This window comes from Stigmatopora nigra, chromosome 11, assembly GCF_051989575.1.
Source record: "Stigmatopora nigra isolate UIUO_SnigA chromosome 11, RoL_Snig_1.1, whole genome shotgun sequence".
Taxonomy (NCBI): Eukaryota; Metazoa; Chordata; class Actinopteri; order Syngnathiformes; family Syngnathidae; genus Stigmatopora; species Stigmatopora nigra.
The window spans coordinates 13,065,826-13,077,126 of NC_135518.1; the positions used below are offsets into that span (position 1 = coordinate 13,065,826).

Below are 11,301 nucleotides of genomic sequence, written 5' to 3' on the forward strand. Positions count from 1 at the left end.
AGCCTCCTCTGTGATTGGCTACTCGCTGCTCGGGTGTCACTGGGGCAACCGAACGATGGAATACTTCTCTATTTTGTTAACACATGAACGGAAACGGAATGCGGCCAATCCCATTGGCTTCCCATTCAAGTCTGCCGGTTACTAAAGTCTCTATTGGCCAACTTTTACCGTCAATCAAAATGCCATGGGCTGAAGGCGGGACTTACGCTACAGTAGTCGAGAGCTGTCAAAAAAAGATAATATTTGCGCTCCAACGATCGCCGCTCTCCTCCCGTGAGTATGACGACCGAAATGATGCCGGAAAACAATTGAAACATGACCTATATGCTGTAACAGACATCAAAAACACAGAAGTCGTTTTTAACGGTTTTAAATAGCGTCTTTTCTTACTTCCGGGTTCGCTTCCAACCACGCGCGTGCGCTCCTTCATTTTTTTAAGAGAAGGGGGCAAGTCCAGGCATTTCCCCCCTCCTCAGCGTCCTCCACGGAGCAAGTTTGTTTTTTTGTATCATATGCTGATCTTAAACCCATGCAAAGCAGCGTCAATCAACAATCCCGGCAGCCGCGTGGTCCTGCATCGTCGTTGGGGGGAGGAAGAGGAGGAATTTCCACAATGAAGCCCGTGTCCGAGCCCCGAGTCTTTGTGCTATGAGCCGGACCCACATCGCCCCTATTCTCGCCCCACCAGAAAAATGATAAAGCTTGACATCAACGGCCGCTTTTCCACTTGAAACCAACCATGCGTGAGTATAAAGTGGTGGTCTTGGGCAGCGGAGGGGTCGGCAAGTCCGCCCTGACGGTCCAGTTTGTCACTGGGACGTTCATTGAGAAGTACGACCCCACCATAGAGGACTTCTATCGAAAGGAGATTGAGGTGGACTCCTCACCCTCGGTGCTGGAGATCCTGGACACTGCCGGTACTGAGCAATTCGCCTCCATGCGGGACCTTTACATCAAGAATGGCCAGGGTTTTATTCTGGTCTACAGCCTGGTCAACCAACAGAGCTTTCAGGACATCAAACCCATGCGAGACCAGATCATAAGAGTCAAGAGGTGGGTGCAATGTGGATGTGTGAGTGGTGGAATGCATGGAAATGTCATATGTAGGCCATTTTGGTGCATGGGTGGGCGTGGGTACAAAGTAACTGTACAGTAGGCCCATATGCAAATTTGTCTAATTGTTCACTGTAACTTGCTATTGTCTTTAACAATGAGAAGAATCATAAAATGCTGTAAATTCCTGTAAAAATGCTCAAATATCTTCACCTGATCCGTTCCGGCCGACCCCCGAAAAAAAAAAAAACGTTTTATGGCGCTTACGATGGTTTTATCTGTTGAAGATGGTGGTTTTAAAGTAAGGTCACCAGAACAAGTGGATTTATACAGGGAGATGGTTACTTAAAAAAATGTGGATATTAGATTGGATAACTTTATTCATCCTGTATTCGGGAAATTTTGTTGTCACTGTAGCAAGAGGGTGAGAATACAGACACAGAAAAATACATTGTAGACATAAATAGATAGGTCATAAGTAAGTTCATAAATAAATACATGAATAAATATATAAATAACTAAGCATGGGGCTAATATATATATATATATATACATAGACATACATATACAAGCACATGTATATATACATACACACATCTATAAGCACATATAAACATACATACAAATACATATATATAAGCACATATAAACATACATACATATATATAAGCACATATATACATACTTACACATACATATATAAGCACATATATACATACATACACAAAGATGTACATGCATGCAAACAGTGTGACAAATTTTAGGGTCTCGTTGGTTTACATCCAATAAAAATGGTTTTCATAAAAATATTGACCTATATTTTCATCCGCCCCTCCCAGTCCAAAGGATTGGACGTCTAGCGCCGTCCATGGCGGCAACAGGCGAACCTTTTGGGCCAAAAATAAAGTAGCCACTGAGTTTGATGGCGACACGTGCTATCTGCTAAAACTCTAGACAAATTCTAGCCAACACCTTTTTTTTCTTTTCCCTTTCCTAAGCCCGCGGACCGTCTCGTATCTTTGGCTGCCGTATTCCCTCACCTCCCGGGAGCGCAAATTTCCTCCTCTGTTATTATGACTATATATAGCACCCCCCACCCTCACATCTTTGTGTGGAAAAGAGGCCCCAGTGAGCTAGACAACTTTTACAAGTGCCTCTATTAGATAGAAGAAACAAGCTGATGGATTTTAACATTGGCTGCTAGGACTTTTTAACGGCTTTTGAAGGATGTGAAGAGTTGGACTGAAAGCACAGCGGGGTGCCGTTTCATAGCACTTTTTGCACAGATTGAAGGAGAAGTCGTTGGAGATTCTGGGTTTTGATGATGAGAAAAAAGGCAGTGCGCTTGGTAAAAGCACATTTAGACGTGGTCAAGTTGTGAAAAGAAGAAGCAAGCCTGTATCACATTATGTTTGTATTATATTCAGTGTTTTTTCACCACTGCTTTGTAAACCTGGCGGGTCGCCAGGTGTCTCAGAGTGGTGACATCAGACAGTCAATTGCAGTGTAGTTTTTTTGGCAGAAATATGCCTTCTTGAAAGACTTGACGTTTAAGTATTGGTAATAAATTATTTATAGTCACATATATTAGTCCTAATTTCCCAATTCCTTCCGATTTTGACATCAAATCCCAACCCAATGTATACGACATCATCATAATGTCCATATATGACAAGCGCCACAGAAAAACTTTATTTAAAATATAAACAACACAAAAAAAATGATGAAACCGGTCAGTCAAATTGCCTTTAAATAAAAACACTTCAAAATGTCCATTTAAAATCCGCCCCCAAAATGTAAATATTTTACCAGCACCACAGAAAAACTTTATTTAAAATAAATACGAAACAAAAAAAAAATGATGAAACCGGCCATTCAGTAACCATTAAATAAAAATGCTTCAAAATGTCCATTTAAAATCCACCCCCAAAATATCCATTTTTTAAAAACGCTTAAATTTGAATGTCTCTCCCTGTCAGGTACGAGAAGGTCCCCGTCATCCTTGTGGGAAACAAAGTGGACCTGGAAAGCGAGCGGGAAGTGTCCTCCAGCGAGGGACAAGCACTCGCCGAAGAATGGGGCTGTCCCTTCATGGAGACGTCAGCCAAGAGCAAAACTATGGTGGACGAACTCTTCGCCGAAATCGTGCGGCAGATGGACTACGCCGCCCAACCCGACAAAGACGACCCTTGTTGCTCGTCCTGCAATATACAATAACCCAAGTAGACTTTTAGCCCAAGTAGACGTGGACTTTTGGCGCCTTTTTAAGGCCAAACTTGAATTCTTAATGGCAAAAGTGACATTTTAGATGAAAAAAAATACCCTGGCCTTATGTTTTGCTCGCCACTTTTTTTAGTTGTCATCAGCATAGAGTTGATTTTTCCACATTTTATGTTCCACGCGACGAAGTTTTGCCTTCAAATGTGAACAAAGGATTTGGGTACGTTTTTTGTGCAGTGTTTTTTTTGGGTGCTTTTTTTTTGTACTTATGGCTGGGCTGAACCAAAGAGGTGATCTGAAAGCATTTTTTTTGTTTCAAAAACTGTAAATGGGGAAAAAAAGACATGTTATTATAGCGTCTTCCATTTTTTTTTTACCACCGTCAATGGCATTAATACATGATCATTCACTTATGTGGTTATTATGATAATCACCTTAGAAAATAGTCTTTTGATTATTTCAAAATTGAAGTTGTGAACACTCAACATATTTTTGGACATATTTTTTTTTATGCCAGCATACTCATCACTTCTTAAAAACTACATTGTACATATTTTGTATGGAAAGAAAAATGCATGGCTGGGATAGACGGGAAAAAAAACACTCATTTTGACGATAAATCCAAGAAAAAATGCTATATTTTTTTTCTAATTCACATTTTTTTCCCCTCATGTGATCATGTTGAGTTATTTTTTTTTTTACTTCCTCATCTGATAATGTTTATAGTTTTACACACACGTAATAAAAGTGCGTCCAACGCTTGGATTGACAGCTTTTATGCGACGATCTGTGTTTTTTAATGGAAATTTTTGGTAAGAATATTTTCCAGTGTCGTCCAGTTAACATAGAAATCACACAAAAAAAATGATGCTGCCTTTCTCTGTTTGTCGCAGGTGCTATTCCCCATACGCCTCATTTCATCTGGTCTTGGCACATCACACTTATAACTCCCCTGCTCTACAACATCCACACTTCCAAACTTGGTCAGATAAGTGCACCATTTTATATTTTTCTTCATTTTAGATCAAGAGTCCAAATAAATGTTCATTTGTCCTTATAATTCAAAATGGATTGGACATCTAGTGCTGTCAATGGCAGCAAGTAAGTCAAATTTTGGCCCAAAAATCAAGTACTCGAGATCTATTCGGCATGAACGTGCCTCGCAAACTAAACAGACTTGGACAACCTTAGATGTTGTCTGCATTATAAGATTAAGATCAAAAGTAAATTGAAGGTATCATTAACTTTGTAGATGCTAAATGTCATAACTGCTTATATTCATCATTAGCTGGTGTTTACATTTGAGTTTAGAGCAAAATATATTATTACTTAGATCTTGCATTCACAATCTTGATACCAAATTTCTGTTGACATGCACAAAAACACATTTTTAATCAAAAATCATATCTGAATAAAACCTAATATCGATACCTTTGACAATCTGAGACTCAAATGTAGTGAATGACATCTTGCTAATCTCGATAATTATGTTTCAGGGTTTTTTCTCAGAATTGATGTTTTCAAATAGCAGGTAGTGAAAAAAAGTGGTTTTATTTATGCTAAGCTGTAATAGAAGACGCTTTTAGGCCAGAGTATGATAAGGGTGATTTGTTCTTTTTTGGGGGATGACACAATGGGAACAACACTCACACACAAACACCCCACGGACATTAAAGCTAGCTCCCTAACAAATTTGGCAATCCACCATTGGAGACGACATCATCAAATTAAAATGAACCCGAGTAGAATAACTGACGCTACGAAGCCTTCCGTTTTCCGGCTGGCTTTGTTGACATAACTGTATCCCGGTTACGGGGATGCACTTGCTTTTTATAGCGGCAAGAGTACGCTATAATAACTAGTGTGCTGCATTCCAACTTTTCACAATTACATCCCAGATGCCGAAGCTTTACAACTTGTCCTTGCCTCGAATACTGCAGAGTAGAAGGGTTCTCTTGACATAGATACGCTAACTAGTGTTATTCATAGGCCCAGCCAAACTATGAAAAAAGTGCGACTTATAGTCCAGAGAATACGGTCATATTTTTGTGTGTATTCTCCACTGACATAGAAATTAAATTGAGATGTATCACCATGACATACTTCCTTGACACCAATTAGTTAATTGGACATTCATAATAAGAACCACAGGTGAGATGGGTCATGATTGGTCGCCAGCCAATCACATGAGTTGATAAATAAGTGCTTTCCTCTGCTTTTGTTCACCTCTTGTTGCCGTTTTTAGAAAAAGGGCGTAAACACGGTGCGTTCAGGTGCTTAATCTCCTCTAATGAGAGCGGCTAGAGGACCGAGAGGCTGACACCGAGGGTCTCGGTGGGCTTCATTAAAGACAGGGACCGGTCTCTGGCTTCATTTGCACGCTGTGTTGTTCAACGTCTACACTTTCAGCATATTAATGAGATGATAAATCACGTCGTGGTGAGCGTTCTTTAAAAAAAATGTCCCTGTTTTGTGGCAGGAGTGACTTTCAAGGAGCGCCGGGCACAATTCTGTTTGAAAGCGTCCCAGCGGGCCTTCAACGCGTCGCAGGTGTGTGAATTAAATAGATGGCGCCGACTCGTCGTGTTTCCGACTCTGGCGTCCCATCTGTGCATCTGTTGCCTCCCCCAGCTGTGATGCTCCATGTCGTTTTTCGTCAAAATGACAAAGGGGGGTGCATTTTGAGTCACGACAACGCCGGTTGACATTCGGAGGAGCGTCTCCGACAGAGAGGTCACCTACATTTTTGTCAAAACAACTTTGAGATGGCTGAATATGAATGGATGCTTACTTAATAACTAAATGAGATGATAACATCCATTAATCTTGGTCATCTAATGAAATTTTTGGATGATTAACAAACATTTTTGAAATAATCATAATGGGGTTCTTGTGTACTCAGCCAAGGCCTCATATCGATTGATAATGAATTTATCATTCCCTAAAGGCATATATTTCATGGATTATGACAGTTTTTAATTGAATTGAGCAACTTTATTGTCATGATACAAGTACAATGAGATCTAAAGCTTGACCACAGAGTGCATGTATAAATAAGTAGTCATAAAAATATGATGTTGGTGCCACTATTAAGATATATTTTTAATAAATGTACGAATTTCCTAGAAGAAGGTGCGTTAACATTGTTATGTCGTAAATAGTAGATGGCGTAAAAGTTAGTGTTGCATCGTCACCGTCGTAAAGCGAGACTGCGGCGTGGCGTCCACGTTGCGCATGCGTCAGTATATCGCTACTTCCCTGGCTGACTCGAGTCAGCTGACATTGGGCAGGACGTAGTGGCGAATCAGCAACATCTGTCTTGGGTCGGATGGTGATGGCAGACTCTGTAAGTCCCGAAGAACAAGTGGCGGTGATCGCCAACACCGACATCACGCCCACGGAGTCGGAGAACAACATCATTAACACGGTAGTGCAATTTGCCCACGTTTGATTGCCGTGCACTTTGATTCCGACTTGTCGTTAGCATGATGAGCTAGCAGAAGGGTGTGCTATTCATTCCAAATCTGTTTTGTTAGCTCTATTTTGGAATGCAAACAATACTGGGGGAATTTCATGAGATTCATTTGCGCTCGGTTAAAATTTATTCATGCTATGATCAATTAAAGAAAGCTGCTCTTTTTAAGTTGATCTGGTCCAAACTTCACTTTGAATGCTAGCTCGCTAATGAGTTCATACACTCAATCACTCACACTTGTTATTGGCGTTAAATTGAGTTTTTTCTCCTCCTATATCGACTGCAAATTCACTGTCGATTCTAATTATTTTCCTGCAAAATTACTTGGTTTATTCTTTTTCTTGCATTAATGAATGGTTGAACTTGTTAGTTAAAGGAGGAAAATGTTTGGGTCACGTGTCTCAGGCTTGCTCTGCGATTGGTCATAGCAACTAACTGCTTGAGAGTAATGATAAATGTATTGTTTGTTTCGCCTTTTGTTTCATGTTGCCCACCTAAAACAACTTTAATAAATATATAGAAGAAGCTTCCGTCTATATGCCTGTTTTTCTCTGTTTACTGTATTGGTAAATTTTAAAAAATGATTTGTGACTCTTAAATTGTATTTTACCCCCACATTTAACCCTCATAACTGAAACTTGTTCTTTACAGATGGTAGAAAAGGGGACAACCATGTTAAAAAAGCTGGAAATCAACGTGGCAGAAGCTGAGAAAAGAACAGGCAAAAACACGGTCAACATGCAGGAAACCTATACAGTCTACCTCGTAGAAACACGGTGGGTGATGAACAGATTTTGGCATTTGTAAGAGAGAACGGAAATGTCAACCTTTTTGTGCTATGTTTTGGTTTGGCGCAGCTCACCCGAAACACCCCCCGACCTCTCTCCAACAACCACGCCGGACTCTCTTTGGAGACGCTACAGTGAATTTGAGTTGCTGAGGACTTACCTGTTGGTCACCTATCCGTACATCATCATCCCCCCTCTGCCGGAGAAAAGGGTTAGTGAACACACATAGTTGCATTTTTACTCGTGTTTGTTTACACGCTCATTTCCATCTTCAGGCAGAGTTTGTGTGGCACAAACTGTCAGCTGATAATCTCGACCCTGACTTTGTGGAGAGGAGGAGAGTCGGCCTGGAAAACTTCCTCCTGCGTGTGATGTCACACCCGCTTCTTTGCAAGGACAAGATATTTTTCCTTTTTCTAACAGAGGTTTGTAGTGATGTTGATCATTTTCATAGGCATTAGAACCTTGCAGGTCACTCTATCCCTTCTTATTATTTGGAAAAAATGTTTCTGGCTAAATTATAGAGGTCTGAATATCAACTCATTTGGCAAAAAGGCATTCTTTTATGTGTAAAATGATCACAGGATATCTAATTATTTATGGTTTGTGACCTAGAAACACAAAAAGCCAGAGAAAAAGCAAAGTTTATATCCTTGTAGAAAGTTCATAGTACTATTTATTAACCATGTTTTTTTTTTCAGGAAAAGGGATGGAGAGAAGCAGTTTTGGAAACGGGTTTCCAAGATAAGGTACTGTTGTACTATTAAAACAATTGTGGTGTTTTCATTAGTGTTACATAGTTATTCCATGCACCAGTCTGACTCAATTCAATATGATCTCCCACACTAGGCTGACTCCAGACTGAAATCTTTAAGTGCTATGTTCAGAGTTAAGAACCCTGACAAGTAGGTGTCATTTTCTTTAAACCCCCTTTTTTTTAAAACCAAACTATTGCTGTATAAACACTGGAAACGCTGATCCGCTTGTTCTCCCGCTGTGTTTCCCAAGGCGCTTTACTGCACTGAAACAGTATAGTGATGAACTAAATACTGCCATCTCCCAACTTCTCAGAGTCAGAGCTGTGAGTATCCAATCACGTCCACGATATTAAATAAGATTCAATTGGCATAAACATGTTTACATTGCCTTTCTATTGCAGAGAGTAGCAGACCGACTGTATGGCGTCTACAAAGTACATGGCAACTATGGGCGAGTATTTAGGTGAGCGCCTGCAATATGACTCCGTGCCACAGGAGGGTAGTAAAGAGGCGCGTTCTCATTAGGCAGGTCTACGTAGCTGCTAAACGTCCAAAATCATATTTTCTAAAGGGGAAAGAGGATATCTGGTTTTTGTGAGCCTTTTTTATAGTGTCGTACAAAAATAAAGATACATGTTGAAATGTAAAATGCAAATTTATTTAGAATATGATAACGCAATTAGAAATGAACCAAAAATGACCAGCCCAAAATGATAACTTTCAACATTTTATCGCCCTTGTCTTTTCAGCGAATGGAGTGCTATCGAGAAGGAGATGGGAGATGGTTTGCAGAGTGCTGGTCACCACATGGACACGTAAGTTCAAATCAGGAAATCACGGGGGTCCGACTCAACTTTGGCGTAGGCTGCCTACTAAAAAATATTTTCATACTCTTATAGTTAAGAAACATTATTGACCCAAAAAATTATCCAAATGCTCTTTTTTTTAGGCTCCTTTCATACATTTATTTTTTATTTTTTTTATACATCCAGATACGCAGCTTCCATCGATGATATCTTGGAGGAAGAAGAGCACTACGCCGACCAATTGAAGGAATATCTCTTTTACACAGAAGCCGTGCGGTACGTTTTAATACATTCAAATAAAAGGAGGTAAATAATAAATCATTTTTGTACCCAGGTCTGTATGTAGAAAACACGAGCTGATCCAGTATGAATTGGAAGCAGCGGCTCAGGAGCTGTCCAATAAGAAGCAGCAAAGAGACGAATTAGCCACTGGGGTAACCTTCACCTCCAATTGGTCAACCTGACCATTAAATTAGCAAAGCAAGCCAATCAAATGATCAATTCTCTTACCATGTGTGTTTTTGTGTGTAGATGGTACGCGTTTTCTCCCTTAAGGGAATGACCAGCAAATTGTTTGGCCAAGAGAGTCAAGAGCAAAGGGAGAGTCGACTTGCGGCCTTGGAAGAGAGCATCAAGGAGGATGAGGAGACGCTCAAGGAGAAAAATGAAGAGTGCCGGTGAGTTCTTTTTGCCTGTCCTCAAATCTTAATCGCTCTTTATCGTTTTTTTTTTTTTGTTTTTTTTCAGAGAATTTGTGCAAACAGCCTGGGAGGACATTGAGCGTTTTAAGGAACAGAAGGACAGAGATCTACGTGAAGCGCTTATCAGCTATGCTATCATGCAAATTAGCATGTGTAAGAAGGTATGTTTAGCCAGAAAAGATAGCATTAAGAGCAGGAATGGGCAAACTATGGCCTGCGGGCCACATACGGCCCTTTAGGCTATTTAATCTGGCCCGCCGACGTAAATTTTTAAAGTCAATGTGACCCCCCGGGCTCAAAAGTTTGCCCACCCCTGGTTAAGAGGGTTAAAAAAAAATTGGTGTATTGGTAGTCTCGTATGTCAACATTTATTTATTTTGTGTTTTCTATACTTCAGGGAATTCAAGTGTGGTCCAATGCCAAGGAATGTTTCAACAAAATGTGAGCCACTTTCCAACCTACATGAAAAGCAGAATTTCACTCAGATATTCAGTCCGGTCATTGGATACCCGACGAGCCCTTTTTTTTTTTTTGGAGATGGACCGCTCGGATTTGGGGGAAACTAGTCATCAAGTTGTCAACTATTGAATCTGATTCTTTCACATTCCAATGCTAAGTTTGCCCACAGCTTCTCTCGGCGTGGCGTGGAATCGTTTCATCCCGGTTTTAGGATAAGGTGTCTTGAATTAGACCTCAGATGTTTCTTTGGGGTTTTTCCACTTTAAATTCGAGGTGAGTGACAACTTGCTTGGCCATTTGCAGCCTGATATAAAGCTAGTAAATTAAAACAACTCGTATTTTCACCCCTGATCTAAATATCTGCTATTCATCCTGTCAAATAAGAAATGCGTCATTACGCCCTTTCACTTTCTGATGTTTCTGATAAGAAGCAAACCTTTGTCCACTGTGATGACTCATTCTAACGTCCAACTTAATGGCAGTTGGTAACAGCCATTTGAAGGCCGCATTTTGTCCCTTTTTTCTCTTTACAAATGACTGAAATATACCACTCCCACTAACTATCCTCTAACAAGTTACCAAAGCAAGCATGTAGTACCGTGACAGCCATTTTTCGCTTACCTCATTTAAAAAAGATATTGAAGGAACTGCCGATTATGTCGACTTTACAATTTTGGAAAGATCTATTAAGATATAAATTGTACTTTCATTGTTGTACACACCAGCCAATGAGTTAATGATTGCAATATATAAATCATGATAATGGTAACTGCCAAATCAGTTCTGATCTAGATGTGTATCAGAAGGAAAATTATCAAAGCTTTATGTTGTTCCAAATGGGTTGAATGTGATATTTTTTTTTGTATTGTTGTTGTCATCATTGTGGTAAAACACTAATAATAAATATTTCTGTAAAAAAGAAAGATTTGACATAATCATCTGTTATGCACTCAGTTAAAATGCTGTTCTGGCATTGGGTTGTAAGGATTAATATCGTTTTTTTGTACTATACATGTAAAATATGTATAAACATTGCGGATT

The 11,301-nt window shown here is 39.9% G+C and overlaps 2 protein-coding genes across 3 annotated transcripts; both read left to right on the forward strand.

The window, feature by feature from the left end:
- Positions 1-126: 126 nt before the first annotated feature.
- Positions 127-4,036, forward strand: LOC144204513 (ras-related protein Rap-2a). Of its 2 annotated transcripts, XM_077728550.1 has the most exons (3): positions 127-743; positions 849-1,053; positions 3,033-4,036. In XM_077728550.1, exons 1-3 carry the CDS (start codon positions 740-742, stop codon positions 3,268-3,270), a joined length of 447 nt encoding a protein of 148 aa, XP_077584676.1. In that variant the 5' UTR covers positions 127-739; the 3' UTR covers positions 3,271-4,036. The 2 variants fall into 2 exon arrangements, with proteins under 2 accessions (XP_077584676.1, XP_077584675.1); XM_077728549.1 differs by having other exon boundaries at positions 137-1,053.
- A 2,478-nt stretch (positions 4,037-6,514) lies between these two features.
- Positions 6,515-11,183, forward strand: snx4 (sorting nexin 4). Its single transcript, XM_077728749.1, has 14 exons — positions 6,515-6,700; positions 7,400-7,524; positions 7,606-7,747; positions 7,812-7,961; positions 8,238-8,285; positions 8,386-8,441; positions 8,545-8,617; positions 8,696-8,757; positions 9,044-9,109; positions 9,287-9,376; positions 9,435-9,534; positions 9,632-9,777; positions 9,848-9,962; positions 10,199-11,183. Exons 1-14 carry the CDS (start codon positions 6,602-6,604, stop codon positions 10,244-10,246), a joined length of 1,320 nt encoding a protein of 439 aa, XP_077584875.1. The 5' UTR covers positions 6,515-6,601; the 3' UTR covers positions 10,247-11,183.
- Positions 11,184-11,301: the final 118 nt, after the last annotated feature.

Bases quoted from the DNA above. Each gene is read 5' to 3' on its own strand.
- LOC144204513 (XM_077728549.1), top strand. From the start codon at position 740: ATGCGTGAGTATAAAGTGGTGGTCTTGGGCAGCGGAGGGGTCGGCAAG. The intron at 1,054-3,032 runs GTGGGTGCAATG...TCTCCCTGTCAG, and splicing joins CAGATCATAAGAGTCAAGAG to GTACGAGAAGGTCCCCGTCA.
- snx4 (XM_077728749.1), top strand. From the start codon at position 6,602: ATGGTGATGGCAGACTCTGTAAGTCCCGAAGAACAAGTGGCGGTGATC. The intron at 9,110-9,286 runs GTAAGTTCAAAT...TTATACATCCAG, and splicing joins GCTGGTCACCACATGGACAC to ATACGCAGCTTCCATCGATG. The intron at 9,963-10,198 runs GTATGTTTAGCC...TCTATACTTCAG, and splicing joins AAATTAGCATGTGTAAGAAG to GGAATTCAAGTGTGGTCCAA.